This window comes from Impatiens glandulifera, chromosome 5 (assembly GCF_907164915.1).
Source record: "Impatiens glandulifera chromosome 5, dImpGla2.1, whole genome shotgun sequence".
In the NCBI taxonomy this organism is placed as follows: domain Eukaryota; kingdom Viridiplantae; phylum Streptophyta; class Magnoliopsida; order Ericales; family Balsaminaceae; genus Impatiens; species Impatiens glandulifera.
In genome coordinates this window covers 1,660,227-1,676,200 of record NC_061866.1, presented here as the reverse complement: position 1 = coordinate 1,676,200, position 15,974 = coordinate 1,660,227, and the positions used below count along the sequence as shown (strand labels likewise).

The 15,974-nt window shown below is 35.4% G+C and overlaps 1 protein-coding gene across 1 annotated transcript; it reads left to right on the top strand.

The window, feature by feature from the left end:
- Positions 1–173: 173 nt before the first annotated feature.
- LOC124937609 (piezo-type mechanosensitive ion channel homolog) lies at positions 174–14,856 on the top strand. The gene is made up of 21 exons (XM_047477902.1): positions 174–850; positions 1,121–1,201; positions 1,452–1,611; positions 1,722–1,879; positions 2,268–2,424; positions 2,562–2,754; positions 2,920–3,035; positions 3,342–3,426; positions 4,915–5,130; positions 5,210–5,387; positions 5,548–5,676; positions 5,814–5,987; positions 6,110–6,343; positions 6,859–8,394; positions 8,782–11,270; positions 11,354–11,749; positions 11,826–11,984; positions 13,137–13,634; positions 13,724–13,865; positions 14,037–14,181; positions 14,272–14,856. Exons 1-21 carry the CDS (start codon positions 802–804, stop codon positions 14,405–14,407), a joined length of 7,431 nt encoding a protein of 2,476 aa, XP_047333858.1. The 5' UTR covers positions 174–801; the 3' UTR covers positions 14,408–14,856.
- The last annotated feature ends 1,118 nt before the right edge of the window (positions 14,857–15,974 follow it).

The following is a 15,974-nucleotide window of genomic DNA, read 5'->3' as shown; positions in this document are numbered from 1 at the left end:
TTGACATATATTATGATTTTTTCCTGATTCATTTATGTTTGGCTTCAATTTAAAATATTTTATTTAGATTAATGTAGCAAGACAGTAAAATTGGTAGAAGAAGAAGAAATGATATTTTAATTATTAGGTAAAAGATGTGAATTTTAAGGCGTTCAAGGTTGCTGCTTCTCACATGATAAGAATATTCCCCATCATCCATGGATGTTAAAGAATTACCCATGTAGTTTGCGCTTTGATTTCACTAATTTCAACATCCCATGCTCTTTCTTCTCTCTATAAATCAGCTATCATATACATACATATATACTCTCCCCATTTTGATTTTAATTTGGGGAAGGCGGATGATCTCGCTTTGATTTTCTCACTGCGAAGAGCTAAGGAAATTGTCCGCATTGAGGAGCTTGTAATAACCAATTTGTTATCGTAGCGGGAAAGAGGAAAGGGAAAGGGAAAGGGAAAGCAGGTTGATTTGTAAATTAGGAACCCCGGACTTTTATTTATTCTATCTGCTTCCAGTTTGCAGATCCCGAAAGTTCATCGAATTTCATATGCTGCAAGGCAGGCAGGCAAATATCCGATTATAAGAGATGGGTTTTCTTTCTTTATTGAAAGATTGGAAACCCATCTGAAGTTGCAATTGGAGTTCTTTTGCCACGGAGAAGAGAGCGAGAACCTGGTTCTTGTGTGCAAAATCACGGTCTTTCCTGATTTGAGAGGTGGGGTTTCATTATCTCCTAATAGATTGAGTTCACTGGAATGGGATTGGAGTAATTCTACGAGGAGAAGGAAATAGGTGAGACCATGGACACTTTCCTTGGAGGATTTGTGCTTCCTTTGCTACTTTTTACAGGTACCTCCTATTCTCTTACATCCTCTGTGCTTAATAATTCGTTGAAGCTTTCCATTATGAGCGTGTCATCTGAAATTTGTTACTCATTGTGGAATCAATTTTCTTAGTTCTAATTCCTAAACTTAGGCAAGGATGCATGAACTGTGAAGTTCTTATATGGTGTTACTTTGTTGGATTTCACCATCCGATTGGTCTACTAATTAGAATTAACCTGTCATTTCTATGCTTCTAGAGGAAACTACAGTTGCTTTATGTCTTCATATTTTGCAGCGGCTACCCTAAATTGGAGCTTAATATCTCTTCTGGATTTGTTGGCTTTTCTTCTTATTAGATTTACTGCCCCCAAAAGAGGTATGTCTTTTGCAGTTATTTCTGTTTATGAGATTCATTGCATTTTCCCATATAAGTTGAGGTCAGAGTTTTGTTGCTTATTTTAGATTTAGTTCTAATAAGGTTATGCCTTTTAGATTACATCCTTAGATGTATATGAAAATAAGAATAATATCAAGAGAAAAAATCCTCAGGCTCATTGCCTGAATTTCTGTTTAAAACTCATGTTTATGACGTTTTAGTACTAATACAAGAATTAATTATGTTGTAGGGTTTCGTTCTCGAAGGAGAATTCCGTTACTATGGTCAATATTTATATTCTCTCTAGTTGTTATTCTCATGCAAGTGCTGTTTCTTATGGTATCGGCTATGGACGATGGTAAGTGGGGCTTTGGCAATGCTTGGGGTTTTAAGCTAATTGGATTCATGAAGTAAGCACTTATTTTTCTATACACTAGTTTTTTGTTTACTGGTACACCTATTTATGTTTATTATTATTTTTTATATATTATTCTCATACGTTTTTTGAATGTTTATTTAGGCTTGAATCTTGGAGAACTCCGATTGTGATCTATTTCTTGGTTGTGCAATTATTTGTGGCTTTTGTTGCTTCTGTTGAAATCCGTGCAGACAGATATGGTTCACTCCTAAGTTATGAATCATGTTGGGGAAATTTATCGTCATTTACTGAATATATAGGTCAGGGACTACTTACCCGCAACTTGAGGTTTACCAAGTTATTTTGCTTACTGCATATACAACTCAACTGCATTCATTAGAGCATATGCACTATTTAAACTTCTTTCACTCCCGTTTGTGTTTATTAAAAGTCGACTTTGTGACAACTCTGGTAATAGAATCTTTAACATTTGAAAAAAAGAAAAAAAATCACTGAATAGGAGTTGTGCAGGAGCGATCAATCAATTGATCAGCGGTTGAGATCTTCAATTTTACGGAAACTTTTAGCATTTTTTCCTTTATGCATCTAACAGAAAAGATTGAGTGGTTAAAAAGTCTAACTCTTTCATCTTCAATCCTCAATATGCTCTTCTTTTCCTTAACATTTATCTGTTGCATTGTATGGTAGGTTCTCATGTTAGGGTTGCTTCCTGCTTCTTATTACCTGCCACTCAACTTCTCGTGGGCATTAGCAACCCCTCTTGGATTTCTCTACCATTTTTTATTTGCAGCTGTGTTGGTCTTGTTGATTGGTCCTTAACTAGCAATTTTCATGGCCTTTTCAGGTACATATGTTTACTCTTGTTTGTTTTCTTTTTTGGAAAATAATCCATGGAAGCTTACATAACCTCTTTCTGTCAAATTATTACTTAAAAAAAAACTATCTCTGAGGCTTATTTTGGGAATTATCATTTTCTTCAAGGTGGTGGAGGCCACTTTGGCTGTACGCATCCTTCAACATCTGCCTACTTTATCTTTATCAGCTTCCTATAAATCCACCAATTCCTGAGATATTTCAAAGCATTGCGGAGTTTATTGGACTTTATAAAATATCTGCAAAATCTGAGTGGCCGGAAATTTGTTCCAGCATTTCTCTGGTTTTATTTTACTTGATGGTATGTATATTTGTTTTTATCTTCTGTGCTTTAATCCAGTTGGTGCATCGCTAACCACTAACTAAATGGTTTCCTATATACCATCGACAAAGATAAAGATTCTCTTTTCACTTTCTGCTTATTTGATAAGGCTTCTGTTTTACTCCTTCATTGAATTTTACACAGCTATCTTATGCTAAACTCGATTTAGAGGAACTGGATTTTCTTTTGTCAACAAGAGAATGCAGCATGACTGATCAACTTCTTCCCTCAAAACATTCCTTTTTTGTCAGGGAATCCAGGTGATTGACTTGGGACATTTCATATTATTAATGAATTATGCAAATCATTATACATTTGTTATTTCTTTACAGAACTTAAGTTCTTCTGTTTTGGCTGAATTTAGTAAATGCATGCCCATTTGTCAAAGAAATTTCTGAATTCATTAATGATTGTACCATAGTTCCTTGCTGAAATGCTGGCTTCATTATATGGATATCAGCTTCAATATTTATTGCAGAGCCAATCAATTTTATCCATTACTTTTTATTTATGTATTTCAATTCATCATAAATTTGCCCGCGACTGATTAGCTTCATCATTTGCAGGTCTGGTGTGAGGCATACAAATGTTTTACTAGGGGGAACAGTTTTTCGTATGTTTTGCATCAACTTTTTCACGTATGGTTTTCCGGTACATTCTCTTAAACTATACATTATTTCAAGTTCTGTTGTCCATTTCAACTTGATTCAAAGAGCAGGTGATCTTGTGGATGCTTCATTAGTATCAATCCCAGGATTGACAACGCATTTATGAATTGAGATCACTTTTATGTTTGAGAAGTCACATGTACATGTTTGAGAATTGTGAAGCCTTGTATTTAGGCCTAGCAAATGTAGAGCCTTAGGGCTTGTTTTGTATTTTAGGGTATATTTTTACTTCCCGTTTAAAAATATATACCAAAATAAATTAAAAAACCAGTTTGGTATTTGAGATTCATCCGTCATAAACAAGCCTTCAAAAGACCCCCTTGGGACATATATCGTTTGGGCCATCTCATTTGTAGGTAAGGGTATCTCAAATTGACCCATCCCAAAAATTTAGTTCCCATTTCAGTTTTGAGCCGAAGTATCTAACATTAAACTGTTTTGCATGATATCCGCATACACTCAGTTTGTCACTTGGACAGAAAATTAGCACCGATCAATTCAGCGGTTGCCATTCTGCACACACTCCATGTCACCTTTGTGCGAGGCTTTTGATATCGACTCTCTGTTCGGTGATTGTCCTTAAAACCACTCTTTTTAAGTTGAATCAAGATCTTCCAGGCATCCTTGTTTAGGCTGGTATTTACCGCAAAGCTTTAGGGAGGGTGTGAAAGTATCAAACTAGTTTCATTCCAATCAACACATTTTCCTTTCCAAGAGACATTAAGGAGTTGTGTCGTTTATACTTATCTGTTAAACAACAAAACTCGATAGTTTATCCATCCAAAATATATGAAGAAATCTCCTTTCTCTTCAAAATTCTATATATATCCACAATACTTGTCAAATAGAACATTCCTTTCTATTCATCCCCTGATAGTTAATCTAGTTTTGAAAATTCGATATAAATCCCTATTCCCTGATAAGTTTGCGCGCAAGAGATAAGAACGCTTAATGCTACCATTTAAAGCTAATAGTCTTAAGTTCTTATTAGGTATTGTGTCAAAAAAAAATATCAAACTAGCACACGCCACTTTAACTCCCTTTTACACGTGGAAGGATGAATATATTGATGAAAGTTGTAGAAGGGGCACAGTCCCAGGCAACAAAGGAAGCTCGTTTGATATGGGAATCAAGAGAACTCCAAGAGACTAAACTTCTGAGCATGAATTTTCATGTAACAAGATTCACTCTGGCCATCTTTGAATCAATCTTGCATTCTGTTTGCTGCTGGGAAACTTGATTTTTCATATTGTTGTTTCTTATTGGTGGCAAAGAAACTCTGGCCATGGTTTTTATTTCAAATTGTTGGCAAAATGGCCAGCAGATTCTACTTTTAAAATTGAACATTCTATGTGGGTTTCTGTTTCCTATATCTAGATCTTTCAATGTTTCCCTTTACAATAATTTCCAGCTAAAATATGATGTACATATGTCATTGTCAAGTAAAATCTGTTGCTCTGCATTTCGGCAGGTTTCTCTATTTGCTCTTTGCTTTTGGAGCTTCCACTTTGCAAGTATATGTGCTTTTGGGTTGCTTGTCTATGTTGGCTATGTTTTATATGCTTTTCCATCTTTGTTCTGGTTACACGGGTTGAATGGACTGCTTCTAGTCTTCATTCTCTTGTGGGCTGTTAGCACATATATCTTCAACGTGGCATTCCCCTTGGTGAATTGGCGACTTGGGAAGGTATTCTTCTTCGACTTTAATCCTTCAAGATCCAGGTTAAATGTTTTAAAATAACGAGTCTTCTTTCTTGCATATGCAGGATATGGAGATATGGGAAATGGTTGGATTATGGCATTATCCTATTCCTGGACTGTTTTTACTTGCACAATTTTGTCTTGGAATTCTGGTTGCATTGAGTAATCTTGTGAAGAACTCCGTTTTAGTTTGTCTTTCTGATGAAGATGGAAAATCTTCAGGTGACAACTGTAGTGTTCAAGGTGGGTTGACCTAAACATAATCTTTGATCTTTGGAATTATTAATCTCAAAAGGTCTCCCCTCTTTTATTGCATATAAAACTCAATTTGCAACTGTTTTGGATTGATATTTATGCTTTCAGCTTAGTTATATGATGGTTCTCCTGTGATGCTTCATTTTAGTGAAGGAGGAGACAACGGTGTTGATTGTTGCTACAGTTGCCTGGGGACTCCGCAAGTGCTCTAGGCCTATTATGCTTGTGTTGATATTTCTAATTGCCATGAAACCTGGTTTTGCTCATGCTGTATATAGTAAGTTATCATTATAATCCTAATCTGTTTTTCTTTGTGAGTTCTAGTTATCTGTTTTTGTGTGATCTCCTTTCTGTGTGAAAGTGGAATTTTGATGCATATGTCCTAATTGGTGGTCATTCTGAACTACTCTTCAGTAATATTCTTCCTGATATGCCTCCTGGGCCACAGAATCAACAAAAAGATACGCCAATCCATGATTCTTCTTTGTGAGGCACATTTTGCAATCCTATATATTCTGCAACTTGATCTTATTTCTAATACTTTGGAGCGCGAAGGTTCGTTGAGCAGTGAAATCCTTTCACAATTGGGTAAGCTCATATAGTCTATTGCCTTCTTTTCCTCTAGTTTTTTGGGACAATTATTTATTTATCCAAGTTCTATAAATATAATTTTCACTTTTCTTTGACAAGGTTCTTACATGGTTCTGTAGGTCTTCTTGAACGTGACAGTTCCGGGGATTTCTTGGAAATAGCTTTACTTGCATGCCTCTGTGCCATTCATAACCATGGCTCGGAAATGCTATTTTCTTTTTCAGCCATTCTCCAGCATGCTCCTTGTCTTCCGGTTGGGTTTAGTGTCTTAAAAGCTGGTTTAAACAAATCAGTGCTATTGTCTGTTTATGCCTCACCAGGAACAAGAAACAGAGATATTGATGCTTCTTATGGTATTTTTCTAATTTTCTAATGTGAGATTATAAAATAAGTGTCATATGATGTTATACAGTTGCTTGGTTTCTCCATTCAATTTTACCATATCTGATTGAATTGTCTTCTTTAGACAGAGAACATGCTAAGTGAGATCTTGTAAGCGTAAATTCAAGCATATCCAAGAATTGTTAAAGCATAATTTAGGTCCTTTTTCACCTACTCATTTTTACTTCTCGACTGCTGTTCAAGATCTGATTTGACTTTCGGACAAGATTGGCTATTTTCCCTTCCTGTTAAAGGGTTATGACTTATGAGGCGGACTTTCCATTTGAAATTACTTAATAGATTGGAAGATTGTGGTGCATTTTACAAGAATGAACTCATCGACACATGCTGACAATAATTTCAGAAGTTATTACCTTGCTTAATAGCGTTTTAGGGTCATACTGCATAACTTCATATTATCTTTGCTCATTGGAAACATATCCTCTTATACTTATTATTATTTATTTATTCATTTTTGTTTTCTCAGAGAGGAAGATAGCTTCTTACCTTAGTGCAATTGGTGAGAAATTTTTGTCAGTCTATCGTTCGTGTGGAACCTACATTGCCTTTTTTACAATTCTTGTGGCTGTTTACCTAATGAAACCAAATTATATAGCATTTGGATATATTTTTCTTCTTCTGCTTTGGATCATTGGAAGACAACTTGTTGAAATGACAAAAAGGCGCCTATGGTTTCCTCTGAAAGCTTATTCAATTGTTGTTTTCATGCTTGTTTATTGCTTGAGCATTTTCCCCAGCCTTGAAACGTGGCTATCCGAAGTGATAGATCTTCATGACTTGGGCTTCAATAGCAGAGGCTCTTTACTTCAAAATGTTTGGGAATCTCTGGCAATTATGATAGTTATGCAACTTTACAGCTATGAGAGGAGGCAAAGCAAGCATACTAGACCAGACTATCCCGATCCATTACTACCTGGAATAATTGGTTTCCTCAGGCGGTTTGTGATCTGGCACAGCCCGAAGATTCTATATGCCACAATGTTCTATGCTGCTTTATCTCCAATAAGTGCTTCTGGGTTTTTATACCTTGTTGGTCTTGTCGTATGTTCAAATATGCCTAAGATTTCTCGGATACCTTCAAAATCTTCTTTGGTCTACACTGGGTTCTTGGTAATAACAGAGTATCTGTTTCAGATGTGGGGCAAACAGGCTAATATGTTTCCAGGCCAGAAAAACTATGATTTAGCACGATTTCTGGGTCTCCAGGTTTTTGAACGTACCTTTGCTGGTCTTGAAGCTGGTTTGAGGGGGAAAGTTCTGGTTATTGCTGCTTGTATACTTCAGTATAATGTCTTCCATTGGCTGCAGAAAGTACCTAATGCTAATTTACATGTAGGGAAGTGGGAGGAACCTTGCCCACTGTTTCTCTGTGTTGACGATAGCCTGCCAGTGGTGAAAATTTCTAACGGGGAACTAAAGCCTTCTCAAGATTCTAATCCTCTATCTGGATCAAGAAATAGTAATTCTTGGCATTCTTTCAACTCAGAGTCGATTCAATCACCTCGTGATGTAGCTGCAGAAACAGGACTATCCCAAGCCACTGGTAGAAGGAAGTACACCCTAGGATATTTCTGGGGTAGCTCTGACAGCACTAAATGGAACAAGAAACGAATTCTCTCTCTGAGAAAGGAGAGATTTGAGACACAGTTAACTACCTTGAAGATTTATTTGAAGTTCTGGATGGAGAATATGTTCAACTTGTTTGGCCTTGAGATGAGCATGACTGCGTTGCTTATGGCCAGTTTTTCCTTATTAAATGTTATCTCTATCTTATACATAGCGCTACTAGCTGCTTGTATTCTTTTGGATAGACGAATCGTGCGGAAACTGTGGCCTATGTTTGTTCTCTTTTTTGCTTGTGTACTTGTTCTCGAGTATTTTGCTCTCTGGAGAACAATTCTACCTCTCAAACAACATTCTGAGAGTGAGAGCAGTGTGCGTTGCCATGATTGCTGGAAAAGCTCAGATCTTCATTTTAGTTATTGCAGAAACTGCTGGCTGGGTAAGACTCTTGTTTACAATCTCAACACTTGTATTGCTTTACAACATTAAATGTCTCACTTTTGTATTCTGTTGTCCTCCAGCATAAGCTCTCTCAATAGCCCTCATATATACATGATTCATTTGAAAACACTATTTTTATGTGATTTCCCATCCATATGTGGATACAGTTGAGATCATATTTGGAAACAGGGTGAATTTGAACCTTGTGTACTCGGATTCAGAAGTTTATTGGCGGTTACTCAGAAAGTTGCCAAATAGGTCCAATAATAGAATAGAACCACTATATGTTCAGAATAGGTTTTGTATATTATTCTTCGTGATCATCATGTTTGCATGCTTCATTACATTTTGTTCATAACAACTCGGATTTTTATCTTTTTTGTAGGACTTACTATTGATGATCCTAGAATGCTTATAAGCTATTTCCTGGTCTTCATGGTTGCCAGCTTCAAGCTTCATGCTGATCACAATTCTGGGTTCTCGTCATCTAGCACATACCGCCAAGTGATGACTCAACGCAAGAATGCTTTTGTTTGGAGAGATCTCTCTTTTGAGACAAAAGGGTTGTGGACTTTTATTGATTACCTGAGGCTGTATTGTTATTGTCATCTCTTAGATCTTGTACTTGCTTTGATTCTGATAACGGGAACCCTCGAGTATGATGTGCTACATTTGGGATATCTGGGTTTTGCTCTTGTTTTCTTCCGCATGAGATTTCAAATTCTAAAAAAGAAGAATAATGTTTTCAAGTTCTTGAGAATTTATAACTTTATTGTGATTATCCTTTCTCTTGCTTATCAATCCCCTTTCCTGGGAGATTACAATGCCGAGAAGTGTGGAACGGTGGATTACATATACGAGGTCATTGGATTCTACAAGTACGACTATGGATTTCGCATTACATCAAGATCGGCCATTGTTGAGATCATTATTTTTATGCTGGTCTCACTTCAATCGTACATGTTCTCTTCTCCTGAGTTTGATTATGTATTTCGGTATCTCGAGGCAGAGCAAATTGGTGCCATTGTAAATGAGGAAGAGAAGAAAGCTGCATGGAAGAAGGAGCAACTGCAACATATTCGTGAAGCGGAGGAGAAGAAGCGCCAGCGAAACTTACAAGTGGAGAAGATGAAATCTGAGATGCTTAACCTTCAGATCCAGCTTCATGGAATGGATTCAAACGCATCTTGTGGTGACATTTCACCCAGTAGTGAGGGATTGAGGAGGAGGAGTCTCTCTCTTTTCTCAACAAAAGGCGGCAATGAAAAGGGAGACATCCTAACAAAGGAAGAGTTAAACAGTGAAACCGATAATTTTTTTCCAATGGAATTTCATGAATTTCCAGATGATATTAAAACAGAGGCGGCCGTGGAATCTAGGAAGAATTTAACGAGATTGTCTTATGGTGAGATCACTGAATTTGAGGAGGATGTTTCCAGTTTTAGTTTTAATATAGACAGAGAGAATAAAGATAAAGTCCACGGGAAGGAAAACCCTCTAGTTTCGGCGGTTCACTTTTTGGGGGATGGTGTTTCTGAAATACAGTCGTTGGGAAATCAGGCTGTTAGTAATCTCGTTAGCTTTTTGAATATACCACAAGAAGATTTTGATTCTAGCGATCAATCTAATGGAGAGAATGTAGTACATGACGAAAGAGAAAATGAGCGTGTGAAGCATACTTCTTTTGATCATTCTTCTTCTCTAATATCAGACAAGACCAGATCTATCTCAGAGGCCACTAGCCTACAGCTTGGGAAGATACTACGTTATATATGGTCACAAATGCGTTCAAATAACGATATATTATGTTATTGTTGCTTTCTTGTGGTCTTTCTTTGGAACTTCAGTTTACTGTCAATGATCTATGTTGCGGCTCTTTTCTTGTATGCCTTGTGTGTTAACACAGGTCCAAGTTATCTCTTCTGGGTTATTATGCTAATTTATACGGAAGCTTATATATTGCTTCAGTATTTGTATCAAATCATCATCCATCATTGTGGAGTTGGATTCCAGTCATATTTTCTTTATGAGCTGGGATTCCCAACCGAAAAAATTACATCTTCCTTTGTTGTCCATACGTTGCCTTTGTTTCTTGTCTACTTATTTACACTCATACAGAGCTCCATAACAGCAAAGGATAGTGAGTGGTTTTCCTCAACAGAATATGATCTTTTCAAGAAGAGGGTGTCCAGCAAGAAAGAGAATTTGACAGATTCTAGCTGGACGGAGAAGGCCCGAGAAATTATGACGCCTGTTACTGATGTGGTGAAAATAATGATCAGATCTTTTTCAATCTACTGGAAGTCACTAACAGAAGGAACAGAATCTCCTCCTTACTTTGTCCAGTTATCTTTGGACGTCCATGCACGACCTGAAGATGGGATTCAACCGGAAAGGATTGAATCAGGAATAAATCAGATGCTTAGTATTGTTCACGATGAGAGATGTAAGGAAAAAGCTGCTAGCTTTCACCATTCTTCTAGTAGGGTTCATGTTCAAAGCATTGAGAAAAGTGATGAAAATCCTAATGTGGTATTGGCTGTTCTTGAAGTGGTATATGCATCTCCATTAACAGAATGCAATTCAGCTGACTGGAACAGATCACTAACTCCAGCAGCTGACGTAGCGAAAGAGATTCTGCATGCAAAAAATTCTGGTATTGTTGAAGAAATAGGGTTTCCGTATCCCATATTTTCTGTGATTGGGGGAGGAAAAAGAGAGCTAGATCTGTATGCATATGTTTTTGGTGCCGACTTGGCTGTCTTCTTTTTGGTATCTGTTTTCTACCAAGCTGTGATAGAAAATAAAAGTGAATTTCTCGAGGTATATCAACTTGAAGATCAATTCTCAAAAGAATTCGTATTTATTTTAATGGTAAGACTCCTCCACTGGAACAACATTCTATTTTAGACTCTTTTTTTGTTGCTCTTAAGTATTGATTACATTTCATCCTGTAGGTTATCTTTTTCTTGATTGTTGTTGATCGAGTCATCTACCTCTGTTCATTTGCTGCTGGAAGAGTGATATTCTACCTTTTCAATCTTGTACTATTCACATATTTTGTTACAGAGTATGCTTGGAATATGGTTGCTCCACAAAGAGAAGCTGGTGTGTTTGCTCTTCGAGCTATATATCTAACAAAATCGGTTTCTCTGGCTCTGCAAGCTATACAAGTCAGAAATGGTGTTCCTCATAAAAGTTCCTTATACAGGAACTTTCTGACCAGCAATGTCTCACAAGTCAATTATATATGCTACAGACTCTATCGGGCTCTTCCCTTCCTTTATGAATTACGTTGCGTCCTTGATTGGTCTTGCACAACCACATCCTTGACCATGTATGATTGGTTGAAGGTTGGTAACTGCCTATTGTTAAGGCAAACTTTCTTATAATGTTCTGTTTCTTGAATGGTTATATACTATTATGCAGTTGGAAGATATAAATGCCAGCTTGTACCTAGTGAAATGTGATGCAATCTTGAACAGGGCCAAGCATAGACAGGGAGATAAGCAAACGAAAATTACGAAATTCTGCAGCGGAATATGTTTGTTCTTCATCTTGATCTGCATTATTTGGGCTCCTATGTTGGTAAGTGTTGAAATATTCAATACTATATTATGAGATTGTTCTCGTAGTATAATATTTTTTTTAAATGATATCATTACCACATAGTCAGCTCGAAAGTCGCATCTTTTATGGAGAATGTAACAAGATACAAAAAAAAAAAATCATCACATCGAAGGACTTGTTTACATGCATCATTTTTGTTTTTCACTCCAGTCACTTTGCCCATTATGTTCAGAATCAATGTAAAGAGTTTCACATCATTTTATCTCTTGCCCATTTGCTAAGGCAGTCTGTTTTTCTTGCCTTGGGCTCTTCTGCTTGAGTGTCCTGACATGGATATTTATACTTTCATCTCTTATCTCCTCACAACCATCATCTTGAAAAACTTCATTCTTATTATCAATACCAAATTTTATGTCATATTTCTGCATTGATATATGGATTATATGGAAAACTAGGAATGACGTTTTCTTTAATAATTTCCTCTCCCACAATCATTAATGTTTCTCAAAAACATTTACCAACTTAGGCAGAACCTAAACAAATTGGAGTTCCCTCAACTATCCTCCTGATCTACACTTTTTTCGTACATTTCAAAGAACTGTTAGACTGGACAAGTTAATATTATTCTCATTTGTAATGGGACTCTTCTTCATGAAGATGCTTTAACTTCAGTGGTAGTTTGCGATCCAAAGGACAAATTCTTTTCATGATTCAATTGAAGCAAGGACCTTACAACTTGCTTTTCAATGACCATCCTAAAACTCAAAACAATCAAAGAAAACTCATGTCATCCTAAAAACTAGGTTTGATGCCACAGGATTGAGAATAATTAGGTTTGATTATAATATTATCACCTACCTTATATTATAGGGTATTTATCATATAAATAGATAATCTAAGTTTACAACATTCACAGTAGTATTACTTCCCTTTAATTTTCTACAGTAATACCTTCTATTATAGCTATTTATCTAATATGCTCTTATTATTGTTGGAATTTAAACCTATGTAGATGGTTTCTATCAGTGTGAATGAAAAAATAAATTTGCACCAAAAATAAATCTACCTATGGAACTGATTTTGTTTCATTGTATTATATTTACTTATTTACTTGCACAACTGTGTTATGTGTACAAGTTTTGTGTAATTTTCGAGCATCTACTTTTACAGATGTACAGCAGTGGAAATCCAACAAACATAGCTAATCCCATAAAAGACGCGAGTGTTCAGCTTGATATCAAGACGGCAGGCGGAAGGTTGACTTTATTCCAGACTACCTTGTGCGAGAGAATCCCGTGGGACATAGACACTATTAATCTCGATCCTAATGGTTATTTGGATGCATATGATAATACCGATATACAGCTAATGTGCTGCCAACCTGATGCTGCTACTTACTGGATGGTTCCTAACGTTGTTCTTAACAGATTTACCAAATCCATCAACAGGAGTATGGATATAACTTTTACTTGGGTACTTAACCGGGACAGGCCGAAAAACAAGGAGGTTGTTAAATATGAGAATGTTGTTAATCCGTGGGATCTTCCTGAGCCTTCTGAAGTTCAAGATGTTCTTAAGGGAGTTAACAACAGCTTTAGAGTACACAACCTTTACCCAAGACACTTCAGGTTAACTGGTTCTGGTGAAATAAGACCGTTTGATCTGGAGGTATTGTTTCGTATGATTTTCTTCAGCATTGTGTTATTAATGTTTTTTTTAAGCTGAGAATGATTAAAATTTTATTGTTGTTGTTGTAGGCTGACGGGGTTAGTGCAGATCTTGTTATGCATCACGGAAATACTTCATGGTGGTCGTTTGAGGATACTGTTCCTTTGAATGGGACCGAGTGCGGAGGCTTGGCTGGACCGATGGCCATAATTGTATCCGAGGAAACACCACGTTAGTTTTCTAATTTTTCCCTTTTTCTGAAAAAAAAAAAACAGCTGGAATGTGTGTATCTGATTATTTATTTATTTTAGATCTTAAGTTGGAATTATCCCCTTTGAGATGATTTCTCCCTTAGAATTATGTGTATCTGATTGATTTCTCTATGCTAATGGTTTATTTCAGAAGGTTTTCTTGGGGAGACTCTAAGCAAATTCAGTATATGGGGACTCTATATTTCTTTTGTTCTTGCGGTTGGTCGATTTATCAGACTGCAGTGCTCTGACCTAAGGATGAGAATCCCTTACGAGAACCTTCCTTCTTGCGACAGGTTCTCGAAATGATCTTCTCTCCCTGAATGTTAATTACAATTATAATAGATGAAAATAGAGAAAACTAATGCATATACATCTTTTTTTAGGTTGATTGCCATCTGTGAGGATATATACGCGGCAAGAGCAGAAGGCGAGCTTGGAGTTGAAGAGGTTCTTTATTGGACACTGATCAAAATATACCGGTCCCCACATATGTTACTCGAATACACGAAAATTGACTAGCCAATAGCCATCTACAAAAAAAACACTAACCACTGACCTTACTTTTGGCTAACAACAGAGGATAAGACTATTTGTCTTATCATTCTCGGGCTCCGAGAGAGTTCTAAACACGTGTGGCTAACCATCAGCAGTCGCAAAAGGAATAGTCCAAGACTCGCCATTGAATTGGAGCCTTGTAGGGGTGATGGAAAGGAACAGTCTAATTGTAATTCATGAGTGGTTTTTGTTGCTAAATTGAGCACTTGTGTATTTTTGTTTGACTAATTTGATGAGAAACGTCGGGAAAATGTAAATAATATTCAGTCCAATTGAGATTTGATGAATTTCTTTTTTATTGTAGAAAAGATGACTGAAAATACTAATTGTTGTAATAAATTGTTTGAATGGTTGGTAGTAAGTGTTTTTGTTATTGAGAACAACAACTGCCCTTGTTGGGTATATGATTATTGTAATATTATGTGAATTATTTTATAATTGTTTGGTATAAATTTTGAAAATGAGCATGATCAAATATAAAATATTTTAATATTTTAGTTAATAAATATTTTAATATTTTAGTTAATAAATTGTGAGAAATGATTAATGAGGAAATAGAGAAACGATTTTGATTAAGTTGTACAAAATTACTATCATATTTTATTTATTTAGTTAATTTTTGCCTTATTTAGAAATACCTAATCCGAAAAGAATTGTTTTGAACCAAAAAATTATTAAATTTATTAATATATAAAATTAAGATATATTTTATAACATTAAATTAATATCTGAATAAAATATTTGAAAGAAAAAATGTTTTTAAATTTAATTTATAAAAAGAAATTCAAATTCAAACCAAGATTAGTTCATTATTCATGAAGATGAAACATTAACACTTCTAACTAAAGAGATATTAAAAGAAAGGAATAACCAATAGTTAGCAATTAATGCCCTTTACTAAATATATATTATTTCTTTATAGGGTTGATAATAAATTGCTATCAATGAGAAAAAAATAGATATAAATTTAGAATAACAGTAATTTAAATCATAAAGAACTTATTTACTTTTTTTTTAAGTTTTTTCCCTCAAAAGGGTAAAAAAAATTTTTTTTTTTTTTTTTAGTTTGACATTAAAAAAGGGATAGGGCCAAACCAGCATCTTTCTGGACAATACATGAAGGCTGGCCGGTTGGCTGTCTTTATGCTTTTTCCTATTATTTTTCTATTTTCTAACATTCATAACATGTGTTTTAGAAAAATAAAAGTAAAAAGTTACATAATTTGTAACTTTAACCGTCTCCAAGTTAAACAAATAATCAATATTCACATGATTATTACTTTCTATTTATGCCTTAACCCATAATATGATATTGTTTTTGGAATAATCTAAAAATTAGAGTTATCAAACTTTAATTTATTATAAAAACAAACTACAGCTCAACATATTTTTAAATAAAACCAAAATTGATTTGAATAACCCAAAATAATTAGGAAAATAAACATCTCAATTATTATCAAAATTCATAAGTCAAAATAATGGTCCACGTAGGGATAGTGGGACCCATTCAACTTGATTATATATATTTATA

Coding starts and splice junctions, on each gene's coding strand:
- LOC124937609 (XM_047477902.1), top strand. CDS start 802: ATGGACACTTTCCTTGGAGGATTTGTGCTTCCTTTGCTACTTTTTACA. Junction 2,755..2,919: donor TGGTTTTATTTTACTTGATG/GTATGTATATTT, acceptor AATTTTACACAG/CTATCTTATGCTAAACTCGA. Junction 13,635..13,723: donor TAAGACCGTTTGATCTGGAG/GTATTGTTTCGT, acceptor TTGTTGTTGTAG/GCTGACGGGGTTAGTGCAGA.